The 22,068-nt window shown below is 40.8% G+C and overlaps 1 protein-coding gene across 1 annotated transcript; it reads right to left on the bottom strand.

The window, feature by feature from the left end:
* Positions 1 to 13,529: 13,529 nt before the first annotated feature.
* On the bottom strand, positions 13,530 to 21,929 carry LOC137281522 (uncharacterized). Its single transcript, XM_067812801.1, has 4 exons — positions 20,154 to 21,929; positions 18,294 to 18,671; positions 16,906 to 17,262; positions 13,530 to 14,857 (listed from the first exon to the last, which is right to left on the bottom strand). Exons 1-4 carry the CDS (start codon positions 20,209 to 20,211, stop codon positions 14,757 to 14,759), a joined length of 894 nt encoding a protein of 297 aa, XP_067668902.1. The 5' UTR covers positions 20,212 to 21,929; the 3' UTR covers positions 13,530 to 14,756.
* Between the last annotated feature and the right edge of the window lie 139 nt (positions 21,930 to 22,068).

A 22,068-nucleotide genomic window follows, 5' to 3' on the forward strand; every position in this document is an offset into this window, starting at 1 on the left:
TAAACGTACTGTAGTCATACATGCTCTAAAGTAAGGGAAACATTTTGTGTGCTTTTATTATTTACAAACAGATCTTAATGTATCACTACTTCCTGTGACGTCACACAACACACCAAACAAACGAAATGGCTTTTTAGAAAAATGTTCTTTAATGGCATCTGTCAGGTTAACAAAAACACACACGTTCTCGTGAGTTTGTGTTCCAGTTTAGCCAATTAGGTTACCGTTATCGATAATCGGTCTTAAGAAAGGATCACTGCAGGCGCCCAGATCGTCACAGAGCGGAGCTGGTGACGGCATATTCTTCAGAATATCCTGTAGGTCAATGTCTTCTGGTTCTAGTAAATGGAATACATGGAGATATAATACATGGAACAGTGAATGTATTAATATGACAAATGTTGGTGATATACTTTTTTCATTACTGTTGATTTTTCAACTTTGTGGACAACAAAGTGTAAGTCACGATATCTCTTTCCAACCCTGATGGAAACTGTTTTTCTTCTGTTTGTTTGTTTTGTTTTGTTTTGTTTTGTTTAACGCCGCGTTCAGCAACATTCCAGCTATAAGACGGCGGTCTGTAAATAAACGCTTCTGGACAATACAATCCAGTGATGAGCAGTACGAGTATTAATCTATGCAACTGGGATGCAAAGACATGTGTGAACCAAGTCAGCGAGTCTGATCACCCGTTCCCGTTAGTCGCCACTTACGACGAGTATGGGTTGCTGAAGAACAGATCTGATCCGATAATTCACAGGGTTTTTTTCATTTCTTCTACAAAACAGGTATTGTTTTTACAACAATACATTTTTGTGTGGTATGATAAAGCACCCAGGAATAAAACGTAATTTGTCATGGAGATTAAAAAAAAAGTTTTCAACGATCGATGTTTATAGAATGATGGAGTGTACACTGAAAAGTGAGGATCCTCCATTGTTCATCCTTTGTGAAGGGAGAATCACGGTGAGGTATGTCTTGCTTGACTGTATTGACATTTCTGCCCAAAGGGATGAATATTTAAATGCAAAAACAGTTCTTTTTGTAATGTTGATTATCATTTAATTCTTTAATTTTTAAAAGAAACTGAAGATTTGTCTATATTGCTAAAAACTGAAAAGATGGTGTAAGGAAGCAAATACGATATTTTATTTATGTAGCAGGCATATCCAGGCATGTAGCGCTTGCTGAAGACGCTGATATATATTTCCCTCGATCACTGGATGTCAGTATCACGGGTCCATTGTATTTTCAGTCTCAACCCCCTGGGGAGTATAAAACTCTTGCTGCCTCTAGGCGCACCGAGGTATTTATAGCTGTCTCATCCTATCGAGGTACCCATTCACACCTGGGTGAACTTGGACAGATAGTCATGTGGTCACCACCTGGTCATATACCAACGGATTCGTGGGTTCTTGTAAGTGAGCAGGCTTGTGTACTGCACATTAATGGTTCTGACAACACGGAAAGAGTCTGCACAAAGAGTTGACTCCAAGGTTTTTATACCCGATCACAGATGGGTTCGATCCCGACACCTCAACCTCGCTGGATCACTAGCCTGGCACTTTAGCCAGCTCGCCCACCGCGTCCTACTGTACTGCAGGTTCCCATAGTGACTAGTAGGGTGAGGTAACTTCAGTTGTTTGGCATCTGTAGTTGAAGTGTTTTAGAAGTAATACCACAAAGAACTGAATGAAAGTTTTAATATATATCCGTGACACAGTAGTTGTTTTTTTCTGTCTGTCGTCGGCATGTTTCTAAACTTTATGTTTAATTATTATTAATCTGTGCCTTCATATAGTCACGGCATGAGTGAAATGACTTAAACTGTTAACACATATAGATATTGACGATTCATCGTGATTGACACAAGTGTCACCAAGGATACCTTAGACAGCGATTGGAGGGGAGGTAATCTAAACAGCATAGTTTTAATGTACGATAAGGCAAAGCCCTATCTTTCGACCCTAGAAACAACTTCACCATTTAAATTGTCTAAGTTAAGTTAACTCTTATCTCAGACGAAATAGTTAGGATCTTTTTTAAAGGAATGCACAAAGTTCTTTCATGACATATATCACAGTTGTGTAGACTGATGTTCATACTGTTGATCACTAGATTGTCTGGTCCAGACTCGATTATTTACAGACCGCTGCCATATAGCTAGAATATTGCTGGGTGCGGCATAAAACAACGAACCACACGTTACGTATGTAAATTTAATCATTAAGACTAATTTAGACAGGGACCTCATACGATGCCACTGCATAAAGACTTAAGGGGTAATGAGGTAGACTAGTCTTAACAGCGTATAGTCGTCACGCCGAAAACTCGGGTTCTATTCCCCACATGGGTACAGTGTATGAAGCCCATTTCTGGTGTCCCCAGCCGTGATATTGTTGGAAAATTGCTAATTGCTAAAACTAAACTCACTCACTCTTCTGGGAAAGACGCCAACGCCGGGTTATTTCATGCGAAAATGGAAGTGCAGAAAGTGTTTCAGTGCTTACCTGTCACTGGCACAGCAAGGGTGACACAGACCACCGTGACGATGAGAGCCAACTTCCGAATCATTGTTGGTGCTGAAACACTAGATCAGTTTCATCCTTCATCAACAAATGAACTACGTCTTTGTAATGATCCTGCCCTCAACCCAAATAACACCCATAAAGGATGTCAGTTTGATTGATGATAGTTTTGTGAATAAAAGCGGCAATAACTGTTCTATAGCCATACAGAAATCTCCACACTCTTTAGATGTCAGTGCCAACAACACAACATGGATTATAGGATTGCGACAATATAACAAGCATGTGTTTGTTAATCATTGTGAAATAACTGTGATAAGGTATATTTCCGAATAGGTCACATATATGTGCCGAATAGGTAATCCTGCTTCCGTAGACACTCGATTTAAAAATCCGATTTAAAATCGTGTGTTGTGTGTTATGTTATTTTGTGCCTGATTGTCGTGAAATTTCTCTTACGAAGTGAGTTATTGTTTCGCCAGTTTAGCAAAATTCATCAATATCAAGACATGGAACACTAGAAATGGGCTTCACACATTGTACCCATGTGGGAAATCGAACCAGGTCTTCGACGTGAAGAGCATACGCTTAACCACTAGACTACCCCAAAGCTCGTCATACTGACTGAAAGAAATATTTTTACGCAGTAGCAAAATGAAATACATTGCCAGGGTATAATGACAATATGACAAATTCACAGACACTAGTTACTTACATGCATGTACACTTCTGTCGCTGGTTGAAGATAACGATAAGGACCTATTTCTGTCTTCTTAATATAGCACAAGTCAAAGAATGTCCAATTTCCTGTACGCGTTACTGTTAATGTATGGCACTTACGACAATCGTAGCGCTAATAGAGCTTCGAAAATCTAGACCCTGTATTTTTGTATTAAAACACGTAAAAGAGTAATCGGTGATGCCATACAATAGTTCTCCATAGTTAATGCAGCAGCTTAATTTTTGGAGCAATAATCACACGCACACGCACGCACACACGCACGCACACACTCATGCTTGTAATTGACATAAATGCATCAGTGCGTGCGTGCGCGCGTGTGTGTGTGTGCGTGCGTCCGTCCGTACGTCGTTTACTTTGTTGTCTAAGCAATATCCCAGCATAATCTCTGTGGGGTCTCCAGAAATTGGCTTCACACATAGTACCCATGTGGGGAATCGAACAACATTCAACGTGTCTAGTGAGCATATTTACCTCTGGGCTACCCAAGTGACACTTTTGCGTGCCAAATCATACCACAATGAAGTGAGACTCTCTCTGATATTGATCAATGAGATTTAACGCTTGTTATACGTCTGACAAATGTTGTGTAAAGTCGGAATTTTTAGTCACTCGCCAACCAGACTTTGTTGTATGGATCATTCGTGTGTCATAGCACTGATAATACACTTCCAACCACTTCACTGTCCAAAGAGACGGAATTTGTGAGCTTTGTTCGAGATGGGCGATAGGGTTATAACAAACTCAAAGAGGCCACTGATTGTAGTTCGTCATGACAATAGTTCGTCATAGCAATGGTTCATTATAACAATAGTTCGTCATAACAATAGTTCGTTATAACGATAGTTCGATACAAGCATTTAGTCTTCAAATGCACAGATGGGGTCGTTATTGTAGTTCGATTGTAGTTCACTGAAAGAGTCTGCACAGAAAGATGACTCCAAGATTTTTATACCCAGTTACAGGTGGGTCAGATCTCGGTACTTAAAACTCGCTGGGTCACTAGTCTGGCGTCTTATACCGCTCGTCCACCGCGGCCATGATTAGTGCATTGAAATCGAAATGCATCTGACGAACTACAATCAGTTGCCAATACATGTATGAGATTGCTGGAAATAGCTGGAGACTGACGTTTGAATTTTCCTTATAGACTGTTGAAGACGTATATGACCGCGTTCTTCACTAGGTTTGATCCTAAAGTCAGTCAAACCGTTGTACCGTGTGCAGATTTCTCATGTGGACACTAGGTGGGGTGGTCTGTGGATGTCGGGTGAAGGTGTTTACCTCTGTTCGTACAATTTAAGTAATTGCATTATGTGAATCCTCAGTTGAACGAAGACAAGATGGTGCCACAATTTCATAACGATGTCACCTACCATACCACAATTCCATAAAGATGTCAAACACGAAGATATAGTCACTCCATAACAACATATACAAACTGCCAGGCAGTAGTGCCGCATCTGCAAATTTTCGAACAACTACCATAACACTATCAGCTGTTAATTCTCCAGGCTGCTATTCCAACTTGACCCACAGTGTAAGTGAGTATTGTTTCACGCCACTTTAGCAATATTCCAGCATTATAACGGCGCGGGACACCAGAAATGGGCTACACACATAAATCCCATGTGGGGAATATGACCCTGCTCATTTTTTGCATGGCGATCGAACACTTTGACCACAAGGCTGCCCACGAACCCGATCCACATGGTAACCATTAATAATCGATGCAAACTTCCATCCTTCTTTCTTTGCCAATTTCAGGAAAGAACTCTCCCTTTTGAAAATGGACCATGGGGCGGAGTTTTCATCCTTATTTCGACGCAGGAAATAATAACATGAAGGTCATTTGATGGTTAAGAATAATATTTTCAGTTATATGTCAAATTCCCCCTTGAATCATGAGATGAGTATCCCATCTGAACCTTCAGCTACATGAAGCATTACTGTATTGAAGTGTATATATTTATGTTACAGCATGTTTACACAATAGGCCCGCCGACCACCTGGTCAGGCAGCGGTGTCTTGGGGTAAGTTAGTGTTGGCAGTGGTGTGAAGTTCTCCAAGAAAGCTGCAAGCGATGCCCAGACAGGATTAAACTTGAGTGGAATCGGCAGTTGGTCTTCTTGTTCTAGGGACAGAATGTAACATGATACAGACATCTATAAAATAGCCACCCTACTGTTAAATGTTTATCTTTTGTTGTTTGTTTGTTGGTTGGTTGCTACCCTGCACTCAACTGTATTCAAGCTACATGTATATGGTGGAGGGTATGTGGAATGGATTAATGGATATCATAAGCAAAGATATACTCATCTGAGATACGATGATGTGTATTAGCCAAGTCAGTCTGCCTATCAGGTTCTCTTGGTCGCCCCCTAGACATGCATTGGTCGCTGAACACAAAATCTAACCTGGTATGTACGGGAGACCAGCACGTGTGTACTGAAGTAAAAATCTAACCCGGATATCTAACGGGAGACCAGCATGTTTGTACTGAAGAAAAATCTTACCCAAGTATCTACGAGAGACAAGCATATGTACTGAAAGTCTAACCCGGATATCTACGAGAGACATGCACATGTGCTGAAGAAAATATCAAACCGGGGTATCTACGAGAGACAAGCATATGTACTGAAAGTCTAAGCCGGATATCTACGGGAGACAAGCATATGTACTGAAAGTCTAACCCGGATATCTACGGGAGACAAGCACATGTACTGAAAGTCTAATCCGGACATCTACGGGGGACAAGCATATGTACTGAAAGTCTAAGCCGGACATCTACGGGGGACAAGCATATGTACTGAAAGTCTAAGCCGGATATCTACGGGAGACAAGCATATGTTACTGAAGACAGGTTCTAACCCAGATATCCATGAGAGACAAGCATATGTTTTCCAAATCGTTATCGCGCAGTATGAATATTTGTTATACATTATGTCTACGATTATGAATGCGAATAGTCTATATAATTATACAATTGTATGTAACCTTATTTTACCTTCTACTGGTGCGGCCAAGGCCACACACGCCAAGGCGACAAACAGTGTCAGCTTCACAATCATTGTGCGTATCCTTGATACTGAAACATTAAAGCGGGCGAGTGAGCATGGTTTAAGCAATATTACAGCAAAGTTATGGTGAGGGATACCAGGAATGCTTTCACACATGGTACCCGTGTTAGGAAGCGAACGCATTTCCCGCTAGGCTACCCTCGAGGCCAGACACATGCAAGATGTTACTGAGACCGAAAAATACTGTTTTAAAACACGTCCTCGATTGCTAGGGCGTAGAGGTTGCCTAGTGGTTTTTAAAGTTCGCTCGTCACGCCGAAGACCCGGGTTCAATTCTCCATATGGATACAATGTGTGAAACCCGTTTCTAGTGTCCCTGTCGTGATATTTCTAGAATAATGCTAAAAGAGGCGTAAAACTGATATCTCAGTTCAATTGCTGCCTTTGGATTCTCCGGCGCACAGACATCCAAATTGCTGACGGCTGAATAGATTACATCTCAGATTTTTGGTTTAGTTTTTTCTGCTTTTTAAGTGTTTGCTTTTTTTTCTTTCTTTTTTTGTTCTGTTGTTTTTCTTCATTGTGTTTATATTATCTTTATCTTATTTATTTATAGTCGCGTGTTGATTTCTATGTTGAGACTGAAAGGTCGAGCGGGAATCAGTAAAAAAGCAAGGTTACGAGACCAGTCAACCACAAAGAATTATAATGTAATTAACAGTTACTCACAAATGAATCAACCCGCGGTTGTAGGTTTCATCGTAATATGGTGGATGACTGGTGAGAACAGCATGTTTCTGATGTCGGTTTCATGCCCTGTAATGTATTGAGTAAGTGAATTGATTTTACGCCGCCTTTAGCAATATTCCAGCACTATCAAGACTGGGGGCAATAGAAATGGATTTCACACACTGTACCCATGTGGGAAATCGAATCCAGGCCTTCGTCGTGATAAGCGAACGCTTCAAGTACTTGACTACCCCACAGTTCCCATTTAATGCAGAGTATGCCACTTAATGCAACATACGTATTACATTTGGGATTATACTTTCGCGGGAGCATCCTGAATGCCCGTGATTTCTATGGGCGATCTTTTTGTTGGGAGGGGCGATAACTCTCCTTTTGAAATGATATAAGCTTCCGGTCTGGTTCCCGACACAAAGTGCGCTGCGACAACTTGCTATGAAAATACAAGCCGTATAATAACATTAACCATTCAAAGGATGAAAGAAAACTGGATTGTTTCATATCACTATAATCTATTTGCCATGTCACAACAGAGCAACTATAGTAGTGAGGGAGGGAGATTTTAAGTCACATCGACCGTATTTCAGTCATATCGTGACTAAATCAAGTTATAGATTTGTAATGATTAAAAATAAAGCATAACTGCATGTCAGCAAAGCACAGTTACAACAACCAGACTATCACAGATATGAATTTCAATCTAGTAATCTAATCTGAAAAGTGTAACAAAAGAACAAGATATAATATAAAAACAGGCTACAGATCGATAACAATTGACGGTAGATCACCACAATAGGGACTATAACTATTATATTTAATCATAAAACACTGTTTCAAACTTTAACTACACAATATAAAAACTGGCTATAGATCGGCAAAAACTGAAAGTAGATCACCATACTGGGTACCATTGGGACTTTAGTACCTTTGCTACCTGCATGGCCCCTAGCTGGATTTACGCCAGTCCTTCACGTGTAATAAAGGGTGTTCCCTAAGATCTTTGAGTAGTATATATTATTTAACACCCTTATAAGACAATGTTCAATGTTCTCCGTGTACTTACAGTTAATATGGCAGTGAACAGTTCCGGTTTGGGCTGGAAAGAACGTGTTAAGACTATCTCACATATATCCTAAGTAATCTTTGACCTAGTGACGTCATTTACGACGTCAATACGAAAAGTGAACGCGATAACTGTGCTTTACGTTTCTATGGCAACAGTTATCTGTAAAACATGAACAGCAGTTAACATATACAATCTCAACCCTTTGGAGCATGTCTGGCACATGTTTTGTCGTCGTGTGTAACAAAGGCTTTATGGTATGAAAACCAGCGTTTGCATTTTTTAAAGAAAATGAAACTATTATCAGCATAAACTTAACATGGAATCCAGTCATTTTGTCAAAGGATCATGTTTTCCTATCGTGATCACCACTAGAATTTTTACACACATGTTGAAAATCAGTCACTGCAAAAATACAGGGGAAGCCTACTTACCTTCTTTGTGTATACTCACACTCTGTATTATTTCAGAATACTGTGTGCCCTATTCAAGTCTATCGAGAACATTTCCTATTAATGATGATGCAAACTTCGGACTGCGCATAAATTTCACTTAAATGAAATCAATGGTTCGTAGCTAAAAGCTCGAAACAGAATTGAAACCACCAAAACGTTTGCTGTGCCGGTCCTTTTCTATTGCTTTGGTATAGCTGAGTTTGCTTTAACCAACAGGCTACGTCGTGATGGAAATAAACCAGGGGGAGTCATTTATCAAGTCTGCCTCGATTTCGGAGTCGAACATTACAAATTCGAAGGGAACGGTGGAACTTCTAACCTGGCGCCTTCACCTATATTGAATCTATCTTGTGCCCTCCACAGCATTTCTCAAATCACCGAGGAAGTGATTACAAATGTCAGATCCTCTCACAGTCTACCCACTATGAGTCGCAAACTTTAAATTTGCTCCCTGACTAGTGTATTGTTAAGGGACATATTGTCCAGTTCTCATTTTCCTATTCGTGTTGAATGGTGGGATAGCCTAGTGGTTAAAGCGTTCGCTCGTGACGCCGAAGATACAGGTTCCATTTCTTGCATATGTCCTATGTGTAATACACACCAGCAGTTTTTTCAAGGAAAAAAAAGAAATTGCTATTCCAAGGTGAGAATTGGTGGCCATTTTTAAAAAAATGAGACGTCTGATTGATCTGACAACTTAATAAAACTAAATGAATAAATTAAGGGAAAAAATAAATGATATTTTCAAAAAGAATTTTTTGCGGAATTGGTCTGAATATTTGTCCAAGCTATTAAATGTATGCCATTATATTATTAAAATAACCCCCACATTCCTTCGAAACAAATCGTTTCTTGTAATGTGTTGCCAGTAAAACAATTGTAACAATACCAATTCGCATCCAGACTCTGAAATGTTGACATAAGGATAAATAATTTAAAAAATCTGCAAAAGTATTTCGCCTATCTCCAATGTTAAAGTGTGGGGACAGATTTAAATGCAGTCAGTTTGCATCTATTATGAATGAAATGGATGTCAAGAAGTTTGGCGAGTGGATGTTTCATGGAACTACCCTTGGGAGAACCTTTCCAGATAAAAGAACATTCTGTGTGAATGAGAGTCTCTACGCTTTTGTCCACCTGGCACTGCCTTCGCATCACAGCCATGGAAGTTGTACTGTTGATTATAACATTCGTGAAGATTGGGGCTTCATTAGTGTGCAATCACTCTCAGTGTGGCAAACAGATAAATTCTGTCAGATTTTCCGATTCAAATGTGGCATACATAAGGCAGAAGATGATCTGCTCCACGCTTTGTGTAGCTGAATGTCGACCGAAGATTTTGGGGTACCAGTTCGCTAATGTCTCAGCTGACGAAATCAAGTCTTCAACCCATCGATCCACTTCAGGAACACCTGCTAAAGGTAATACCACAGTACATTTTCCATTCATTCTTCATGTTGCTATTCTATCACGGTAAACAATATTGGACATTTGTTTGCACTGTCCACATCACCTTGATTGTATTGTAAGAATCCGACGGGCACATGTCATCGTATCCCAAATGCGAAGGTCCAATAAACATGAACACTTGATTGTCTCGTCCAGACTCGACTGGACCCGCCGAATAAAGCTGGAATATATAGTATTCCCAGAAATTATTGAGAATCATGTTGCGTCATGTAACTCATTACGTTTATTAACTTCTGGCGTTTTACTTACATAAACATGTAAAAACATCATCCTTTTACAACCTCAGTCTTGTTTTAGTACTTTCTTAGACATCCTCGCTCAGCAATGCATGCCTGAATATGCCTAGGCACACTACCCATCAAAGTTTGTAGGTAATCGTGTGACAGGGTATCCCAATATTGGACCACCTCGGCCTTCATATCTTCAATATTTCTCAGTCCCTTTTGGTTTATTCTGTCCTTCATGACTCCCCACACAATCTCAATTGGGTTTAGGTCTGGGCTGTAACTGGGCCAGTCTAAAACTTGAACATTTTCGCCCGACAACCACTGTTTTGTGTAGCGCGCAGTGTGTTTTGGGTCATTATCATGCTGGAAAATCCAATCATCTTCATACAATGTTTGTGCTGTCGGAAGAAGGTGACCATTTAGAATGTCAACGTATCTTTCTTTTGTCAAGTTTCCCGTGAAAGCACACAATGGCGTCACTCCGCGAGCCGATATGCCACCCCACATGTGAAACTTCGGGCTATGTTTTGGTCGCTGTTAGATAGTTTTGACAGTATCTTTGGTCCAAATTTTCACACAATTAGGGAAAAGCCAAACAGAACTTTCATCCGAAAAGAAACCATTATCCCAATATTGATTTTCATTAGCCCGACACCAGTTTAAACGGTTTTCCTTTTGTGCATCTTTCATCAACGGCGAGGGAATTCCACGTTTTTTCACGCAATTAAGTCTCTGTAATTCCTGCCTAACTGTTTCATTGCACACCTGAGGACTTCCTCTGCTAATCATTTCATTTCTGATGTTCTCAACACTTTTCAATTTGCCCCTACTCACAATCTGCCCAAGTCCTCGGCGATCCACAACCCTGAATTTCCTAGGCCGACCTGCCCCTGCTTTGTGCTCTATCCCGGTTCCTGTTTGAATATTCTTCAAAGTTCTGTATACTGTAGACAGAGGAATACCATATCTACAAGCTAACACTTTAGCATCAGCCTCACCCCTTTCAAAATCATCTAGAAAGAGCTTTCTTTTCTCTCTTGCTGTAAATTCTGCCATGTCAACACAGGAAGCCGTCTGCTCAGACAAGGGAGATAACTCTTGACGTAATGAGCTGCCTTCTAAGCCTTCAAGAGTTGTCTCCCTTATTTAGTATGCTTAGTGCATAGTGAAAGCCCTTTTTCCAATCTTAGCATCATTAGAAAAAAACAAAGATTTTCTCAATAATTTCTTGGAACACTGTATTTCTGAGTGCGACGTTAAACAACCATCCAACCAATCCCCAGTATGCGACGAAGAATACATGCAACTATGAACCAAGTTACAGTTTAACGTTTGATCCCCTATATCAGAAAGCTGCCTTTCGAATTGTATTCAGTTTGTGATTATGAATGAAGACATACGTATATCTGTTCTGTAAGTTGTTGTGAGTGTGCATAGCTTTACGTCGTTTTAGCAGGACTCCAACGATGCCATGAGCAAACCAGAAATGGGTTTCACCTAATTTGAAGATTCGAACTCAGTGTAATTCCATCTAATTTTGTATGAATGTGTTGTAAAGTTAATACGTCCGCTCATCACGCTAAAGACTCGGGTCTGATTCGCTAAATGGCTACAATATGTGAAACTCTATTCTGCTTCACACAGAATATGTCCGCTCATCACGCTAAAGACTCGGGTCTGATTCGCTAAATGGCTACAATATGTGAAGCTCTATTCTGCTTCACACAGAATATGTCCGCTCATCACGCTAAAGACTCGGGTCTGATTCCCTAAATGGCTACAATACGTGAAGCCCTTTTCTGGTTCACGCATGACATCAATGGAATACTGCTCAAACGGCATAAAACTTTACTATGTGGACACCATTTGTCTAATTACTCTTCCGTGGTATGAATGTAATTGTGCTAAAAGCGGCGTAAAACCGTACTCACACACCGATACATCTACCTTCCCTATTTGCTCTCTAAACTTCTGCAAGAGGTACGGTTGCTTTGTGGTATTCTCTAATAATTCAGTCTGGACCAGACAATCCAGTAATCAACAATTACGACTATCCATTTACGCAATTGGGAGGTCAAAGGTCAACGTTCATCATGATGTTCATTCGATTATCCGTCCAGACGCGATTCTCAATAATACGTCTCCAGATTCTTAACTGATATTATTTTTCACCATCATATTGTACATTTTGCAAGTAATGCTCGCACTCAGTTGATACAAACTTTCTTGTTTCAGAATGCCTTCTCCTCAGCAGCAAGATGAAACGTCACCGTGGAAAATCCATCAATGGTCATAATGATAAGACAATAATAGGAGTAAATATCAAAGAGTGTGAAAAGAAATGTCTCCACTGTAAAGAGTTTCTCTGCTGGTCATTTGACTTTCTTAGATTTCAAAGTATTTGTTACCTTTCAAAAATGGCCTCCCATAAGGTAAAAAAATCTGAGCTTGGTACGGGATTAAGGTGGATGTTGGGGACACGGCACTGTGTAAAATGGAGACACTAAAACAAGAATTCCTTCAATACCTAAAACGCTTACAGACCCCTTCAGGATAATATGGGGTAGACGGGTGATTAAAGTGTTCGCTCGTCACGCCGAAGACCCATGTTCGATTCCCTACTAGGCCACTATGTGTTATGTAATTTCTGGTATCCCATCGCCTGACATTTCTGGAATATTGCTAAAAGCGAGATAAAACCAAAACACACTCGCTTTTCGGGGTAATCGGGATCTGTTGTAACAAGCAACTGTCTTATGAACATAGCTTATAATAATGATAACCTGTTGTTGTTGCGTTGTTTGTTGGTAACTAATGCCCCTATAATATCTATAAACTATAATCGGAGTATCTGTGATGGCCAAATATGTGTTTAATAACGAGCAGCTTAAATGATGATGCACATCACTCTGGGATGCCGTGAAGGATGAAGAAGGCCCCAAAATACGTTGATCTTCTTCAATGGCACTATCAACAAGCCATGGAACCATTTCTGTATTTCATCCCAACTGTATGCAAAGGTATCTGTAAAGTTACCAGTAGCTCTGAATGTCAGCTTCCAAGCCCTCACAGAGAGCATTAATGATAGAAACCAACTGTATCGTTTCTGAAAGCGATGAAGTTCCCATTTCTTCCTGAAAGTCAAGTGACGAAGTTCCCATTTATTCCTTTATCCCAAACTTTAAGTGATGAAATTAGTATTAATTCCCTTATCAAACCCTTTTAGGTGATCCGTGTACTTTCTATTACCTTATCACAACCCTTTATGTGACAATTAACACACGTGGTCGAACATTTTATTTTAAAAGCAGCTGTTAAGAAACCATATGACATGACCATTCATCGAGAACATAACCAACAAATCACAATAATCCAAATACATTTCATTGGGTGAATAATTAAAAACATTGCAAAACTCTCTTATCAGAGAAACGTGACATCGATTTACCAAATTCGAAATATTTCATTCGCAGAAAAAAGTCATGACTTTTCGAACTAGAAACTATTTTTTAGACAACATGTCCTCAAAATATATAATGTTTGAAATATACTGTTAAAAATAGTAGTGGATTCTCATTTTTAATTTACCATTGAAAGAAATGGAAGACACATGTATACCGAATGTGTTGAGGGTGCATCACCACGTGCACTTCCTTAAGACTATGGTTGTTTGTACAGTAATCGCTCTTAAAAGATGATTGTTGTGTGACGTGAAATTTGTATGTGTACGATTGTCATTTTCAAAGAAAAAAACACTCCTTGAAACAAACACTAACAACTGTGCCATGCAAGGAGATGGTCAAAATTAATGGTCTACAGTCGACCATATAGTCACATAGTCAACCGTCAAAATAAAGAATGACACCCCATCTTCTTGGGATGTGAAGCCCATGCCTTGTGTTCCCGCCGTGATATTGCTGGAACATTGCTAAAAGCGGCGTAAAACCATACTCGTTCAGTCAGTAAACTGTCCAAGTGATATTATCTTACGTCACATCGTTTTCTGATTGGCTAAGCGCTTTCTAGTATTTTCAATGCACCCCGCTTACAAGCGAGCAACATTTCTATGATCCACGCTGGGAACGCCGAACTCATTTTGTATTTCGTGGTAGTAATTCTTTGTCTCGAATGACATTAAATCATATATGATTTACGGAAATAACCGATGTTTTGCGAATGCAAATCGGTGGAATATGAGTGTAAGTGCGTGCGTGCGTAGGGGTGGGGGTACCAGATGATTAAACTCGTCACGCCGAAGACCCTGGCTGGATTCCCCACTTGGATAAAATGTGGAGAGCCCCTTTCTTTGTGCCCCCTCCCGCCATATGCTCTAATAGCGGCGTAAAAATAGGTAAAAAGTCTAAAATGTGTCTAAGCCACCGTCAAGACCAATGGATAACACAGCCGTAATTCCTATACCTAGACCCTATACGTCTAGCTAACGTTTTCCAAACAGACGTCGATCTGTAGTGAATTCCCACATAGTAGCAGCTTTCCTGTAGTTCCTCTATAGTTTATCTGTCATGGCAGACATGAGAATCACTGTTAATACAACAGTCTTGAGATCCCGGCTCATCGCCACTTTAACAGTCGCTGAACACGCCATGTCTGAAACAAAAGATCGTCGACACAATAATAACGGATAGAAGAGCAATATCTTCACGTGTACCTATTTTCCTTGTGATATTCATGTTCTCAGTGAGTGCACTGGCTCGTGATGATTCGAGTTAGAAATCATCAATCAGTTCTCGATCCCCGATCATTACATCGTCCAGGGGACGGCTCAATAAAGTTTGATCCTTAATCGGATAAATTTAAGACTTTTTGCTTTCTTAACAAGACCTGCACGTCGTTTTGTGGGCAAAACCAAAAATGTTTGGAGGTCACCTTATCAACCCCTCTGTATGATGCATAAAATACATAAAATATAAATACATACAAATAAATAACACCACTCATATTTGTCCTTTGTACAAATGGAACAGGTTTAGTTTCCTGTCTTTATAGTCCCTAGCCTGGTTCCCATGGTCTGTTGCGCATGCGCTAAAGTACCGAGAGACCCAGGGAACCAGGCTGTGTCCTCCCTAGGTTTGGCTGATGACCTGCACTTCCGGTAGCATTCGTTATTAACACAATTTGACCAAAATAGTACAACTGTATTTGCAACCCAACGCCACTCAGTAGAAGTCCTTCGTTTCCATGGCGACCTATAAACAACTCAGACAATCAAGTGATCGGTGAACTAGAATAAACAATTATTATTTTAAATTGTCAGTTTTATAAGTAAAGAAAAGCGTTTTGGGGATAGATTTGGTTGATAGTGTCTTGGGTTCACGTGTAATATATAACCCGTGAAGGTTCCGGGGTAGAATAGGCCTTCAGCAACCCATGCTTGCCATAAAAGGTGACTATGCTTGTCGTAAGAGGCGACTAACGGGATCGGGTGGTCAGACTAGCTGGCTTGGTTGACACATGTCATCAGTTCCCAATTGCGCAGATCGATGCTCATGTTGTTGATCACTGGATTGTCTGGTCCAGACTCGATTATTTACAGACCGTCGCCATATAGCTGGAATATTGCTAAGTGCGACGTAAAACTAAACTCACTCACTCACTCACGTGTAATATACCGAGAATAAAAAGTTAAGCGCAAGACTTTTTTTCAAAACTAAGATGTTAAGCAGTGGAAATGTTAGGCTGCACTTGCTGGGAAGACCAATCCATATTTAGAGAAGGTAACTGGTAACTGTTTTAGGGATGTCATAATCATTGGTATTTACAATTAAAGGAAATATTGTTAATCTTATGCTATTAAATTTATGTTTCACTTGTTAAAAGTAACAATCATGTAACCATAGAATAGTCATTTCTGATTTTCACTTTTCAAAAGTAGGTAACCTGTTTGAGGATAACAAAATGCATGTTTTCCGAAAGAGCATCCACCCTGTTGAAAGTAAAAGATAATTTCCATTATGGCTTTGTTTTTAAACTAAAAGTACTAAACCATATTAAGATAGGTCGGCACAGAAAGATTTCCTGTCCTAACCTATATCTTAGCAAAATATACTGGGTGGCGCTTAACTTTTTATTCCGGGTATATCTCGGACATTTTGGAGGATTACAATGTAAGTTGCAATTGTTATCCTTCAGAGAAGTTGAGTATGACATTAATATAAAAAAACATTGCCTGTTTTCCCTCACCTCTGTGGTTATACATATGAGAATGGGTATTCTGTCATGACACGGAGTGAAGGCCTGCCAGATTTTGGTCAGCTGACCCGTTTAAAAAGCACACGTCAAGCACACATGCAAGAACGCACACACGCACGCACACGCATACCACCATCGCGCAGACATATGTTGAAGAACAACTGATGCTACGTTGCAATAAAGACAGCTAATGACCAACCAAGATCTGATGTACATGGCACCAACCACTGAACTGCCTAGATCCAGGCAAGGGTCTCCATTCACGAAACACTAAGGTGATCGTAACTCACTCAGGTAACTTTAGCGCAATGTTAAAGAATGGGGGTTAAGGTTAACCTTAGTTAAAGTTTGCTTCGTGAAAAGAGCCCCGAGTATTTACAGACTGCCGTCATCGACCTCCGATATTTCGATATTTTGTTGCTAAACAACTAACCAATTAACGTTACCTTGAGTAGAGAGTGTTTCAGAAATGCTGATCTCCCCCTGCACAGAACAGCGGAACTGCCTATTGAGGTCCGAAGATGACACCAGGTGGGTGAGTGAAGACCGAACCGTGTACACACACCCATGAGATCCTCTCACTTGCTCAACACGGTCATACGTGATGCTGGAACCGTTGGGGTACCTTGACCACGGAGATATCACACTGCCCACAGATCGCCATTCCCATGTCAATAGGTTTTCAATATTTTGATCAAAATGGTTACCAATTTTACTTGTGCACGTGAAACGCACAATCTCGTCCCTGTAATACAGGCTCCTGTTGGGGACCTTCGATATTGTTAGTCCTTTGGGTGGTTTATCTGAAAAGTAGAGGTATCTGGTAGGTAATAATGCCATTTTCTGTAATTCAGGGCATGAGAATATGACATCGTCAATCTTGTGGATTGTCTGGAAAATAGAGGTGTTGTAGTAAATTGTGGGATTTCTGTAATGCAGAGCCCTGTCAGGAGAATACGATATCGTGAATCCTTTGGGTGGATTATCTATAAAATAGAGACATTGTGGTAGGAATGTGGTGGACATAAGTTTCATTGCAGATTGACCCTGTCTAACTCTCAAAGGAGATTGAGAACGCGTCGTTTGTGTTTAGAAATTAGTGTAAATAAGTGATCTATTTTGCGAGCCTATAATGTTGAGGACTTTGAAGCCGGAAGTTGTGAAACTACGAGAATGGGTAATGTTCGGACACTCCAAGAAACATGGTCAAGGGAAACAGGAATTCGAACCACCGATTGCCGATTTCTGGTGTGGCCAAGGGAGGAAACTCTACACACCGAATATCGGCAGCTCACGCGACTTGTCACCATGCCCTCAAATGTTGGGTATTCTTTTTATTAGATAACGCCGCAGTCAGCAATGTTCCAGCTATATGACGGCGGCCTGTAAAAAAGTCTGGACCAGATAATCCAGTGACTGGCAGTATGGGCATAGGTCAGCTGGGATACGATTACGGTGTTAACAGTCAGCGATCCTGAGCAGCTGATCCTGTTTGTATCAGCCTATTAGGACAAACATTGGCTGCTGAAGATCAGTTCTCTCCCGGATCTTCACGGGATACCATGCCCCTAAATATTCATATGACAAAAAGAGTTACTTTTGTTTTGGACAATAGGGTAGCCTAGTGGTTCAGGTACGGCCTCGTCACATCGAAGGCCCGGGTTCCATTCCCCACATAGGTACATGTGTGACGCCTATTTCTGGTGTCCCCCGACGTGGTACTGCAGGAATATTGCAAAAAGCGGCGTAAAACTAACCTCACACTTTTATATGACATGCATTACTATGACATGAGATGCCTTTCCTTCGACCCTCTCATATGGGCAGCACTTACTTATGATAGTGACGTTCACAAAGACAAAGTCGCTCCTGGAGACATCGCCAGCTTCGTATCGGGCTGTACAATAGTAGGCTAATACGCCTGAGCATTCGAGTTCTGTGAGAACAAATTGTACAGTGCCAGTGGGTCCACTGAATGAACCGGATGTGGTCAGGCGTGACTGTAGACCCGTGTCCTGCACTTGAAGCGAAGAATTGGTTGCAGTGACTACAGGCTGGGCATTACTTCCTCCATAAACCCTTCCAAGTGTGATCTCCTCTACATACGTTATGTTTGGTGCGGATACGGAACAGTTGGCCGTCAACTGTGGGCTGGGTTCCCTGCCTCCAATTAGGATCCGTTGCGGCGAGACTGACAGCGAGACTGCTTGTTCTGAGATAAATAAAACATTTTGTTCCATAATTAGTGTTTTTGTATTAAAAAATATTTCATTGTTTTATTATGATTATTTAATCAATGTTGTGTTTGATATTATTGTTATTCTTATTATCACTGGGATTCCCAACATGGGTACAATGTGTGAAGGCTAACGGACTTGGTTCACACATACCCCAATTGCGTAGATCGATGCTCATGCTGTTGATCACTGGATTGCCTGGTCCAGACACGATTACGTACAGACCGCCGCCATGCAGCTGTAATACTGCTCAGTGCTGCATTATTCAAACGATAAACCTACCAAAACTTTCAGAAGTATGAACTTCAGACCTTAAATGCATGCATGTGACTGACGGACAGGGTTCGTAAAGAGGCTATGGGTGCATGCTATAATAATTGTCAAAAGCTGATTACAGGTGGGTGAATATGACTTTACGATGCTTTTAACACCATCTATGCTGTTTTTAGCACAACATATAACCATTAGGAAAACCGTGGCTACAGCGTGAAAAGCGAAAGTGTTAATCAATAGGGCGGTAGGGTAGCCTAGTGGTTAAAGTGTTCGCTCATCACGCTGAAGACCTGGATTCGATTCCCCACATGGGTACAATTTGTGAAGCCCACTTATGGTGTCCCAAGTCGAGATATTGCTAGAATACATCTAAATGTGGGAAAAAAACTCACTCACTGTCGCTTACGTGAACAACTCGGTTCTTCCGACGGCCCATGCTTCTAAGATTCTTAACATAAAGTCGTTAGTTTGCCGTGTCTTTTTGCTTTAACATCAACTAAATGTAGGTCAGTATTATACAACGGAGATGTATCTTAGTTTATTTCATGAGATGGGATGACCGTTGTGTTCTAACGTGCCGCACCGTGTGTAAAAGTGTTGAAACAACCACAGTTCAGAGGGATACTTACCCATGAAAGGTAGGTGAATATCGTGTTTCTTTGCAAATATCGAGTAAAGGTAATTTTGCTTGTTGGGACCATGAAAATATATCGAGACATCCGAAATAACGAGACATCCGTATCACGTTAAACTAGCTTGAATAACGGTAAGTTATGAAGGGTTTTGAGATATCGAAACGACACTCGACTGTTTGTATTTGCACGTGTATATCCTTGACAATGGCACTCCCTTAACGCCTCATGGTATTAATCATCCATAAACTTCCTATTCAAAATCGGCATTAGTCACATGTTCACAGTATCTCTCATCCTGATGAACGTTATTGTGTCTTCCAACATACAATCAAACGGCATTAAGCTCAAATCATACATGTCACTTAATATACAGAGATATATTCCTTAATAGCGATAATTCATCGTTGCAGTTATTTATAATGCTGTTAGCAACTGTACTTTGATGACCTTTCTATGATTAAACCAAAGTGAAGACTTCGTTCTCCAAACATCTAATAAGGATTCACCACTTTCCGAAGTATATCATCAAACAAACAAAATTGTACTTACTGTCTTGTCCAGCAATTGCTTGAATCATCGTCGTTAGGAATAGCAGTTCAAGCTCCATCTTAAACCTACGGCTGAAATTGATTCACAACAATACAGTAGGGATGATCCCCGAGATACTGAGGCCGATGAGTCGTGTGTGCCGATCGTACACTTCCGGATGTCACTTACAGACAGCTCATATCCTGATATGTCCCACAGCCTTGATGTCTAGAGAGGACATTTCCTGTTATCAATATTTCAGTGAACAGCAATCGAATTGAGTGTGATTCAGTCGTTTGTTTGTTTGTCTCAACTCATCAAGTTGCCAGCTATACGGTGGCAGTAGATGTCAACTTGAGACTTAAGCCTTTCTTGTTCATATTATGTTTTCACTACTTATCTTATGCCAAACTGGCCTCATATGAAAATCATATGTAAAATAAAATCCGTCACAAAATCAGAGTTTTCAGTGTCTTTTCAGAAAGGAATTTGCGACTGTGCGTTGGCTTCAGATGGGCTTCAGAACACGGCCAGGGAGTGCGGCTCAAGGCTGGGCTCTGGCTTCTCGAGTTTTCTTTCATGAAGTTAGAAGCTCTTTGAGAATGGTCTGTAACTAGCCTTGTCCGGACCATACAATCCAGTGATCAACGTCATGGGTATGCGATGGTATGCATGGGCGGATCCAACCTCTTTGAGAATGGTCTGTAACTAGCCTTGTCCGGACCATACAATCCAGTGATCAACGTCATGGGTATGCGATGGTATGCATGGGCGGATCCAACCTTTTGAAAAAGGGGCTGTTGCACTTTTGTCATTTTTATCTTCAGTCGGGGAAGGGGTGGGGGTGTTGATTGGGGATAAGAACATGACCTTGGAAACACACACCATGAAAACTATTGACTGAGAGTTTACCGCAAGATATTGATATCGATCTTTATTTATACACAAAGAGACATTGTACTCGAGTGCGTATGTCAATTTCAACTGCGTAATTCCGATACCCCTGCTGTTGATCACTAAATTGTTTGGTCCAGACTCAGTCACATGTATTTATACAGACTGCAGCTACGCAAAAACTGGAATAGCGTAGGGTGGCGTTAAACAACAATCAAACAGAACACCACTATAGCGTTGGAATATTTTGCTGAATGTGAGGCTAAACAGCAAACGAACCTCAGGTGACACTGAGAGAGTAACATTCTATGGTTTTACGCCGCTTTAAGCAATATTCCAACAACACCATAGTGGGGGCCACCGGAAATGGGCTTCACATATTGTACCCATGTGGGGAATCGAACCCGGGGTTTTAGCGTGACGTGCTCAAACCATTAGGCTTCACAGCCGGCCCTCGAGTGACACAAGTGGATCTATTTCATTAAACAAGAGGTGGCGGTGATTAAGGTTTGTAGAGAGGTATGTGCTTTTCGTTTGAAATAGTCAGTATAAACAAAGAAATGTGATAAATGATGCATTATGAAACCACAGTAGCGTTTAAGAAACCCCTTTTTCGGTTCACTCATGGCAAGAAGTGATATTTTACGTCCGTATCCTCTGATTTCTCGAGCCTGTGTTTTGAACCAAATAGAATGTCCAAATATTGGGTTTTTTCCGTGATGTAAGCCTTTTTTAAAGGTACAGATTAAAATGTGCGATTTGGTTGGTCAGTAAATTAGCACATACTATTGGTCCCTCAATATCCATGACGTCCGAGATCACAATGACAGCTGACTTTGAAGGTGATAGTCGAAATGCCATGAGCCATGCGTGCGACTTTGCCCAAGCTCCTAAACACCGCGCGCGACTTTTGCCTCCACACAATCAATGCGAGGAGTAGAGTTCAGCCAATCAAAATGCCTACCCCCTGTGACGCGCCCTGGCGACGGCTTATTATCCCCCGTGGTGTCTGAAAGGAGAGGATAGAAGAGTTGCAAAGGCG

Source organism: Haliotis asinina, chromosome 1, assembly GCF_037392515.1.
Source record: "Haliotis asinina isolate JCU_RB_2024 chromosome 1, JCU_Hal_asi_v2, whole genome shotgun sequence".
NCBI classification, from domain to species: Eukaryota; Metazoa; Mollusca; class Gastropoda; order Lepetellida; family Haliotidae; genus Haliotis; species Haliotis asinina.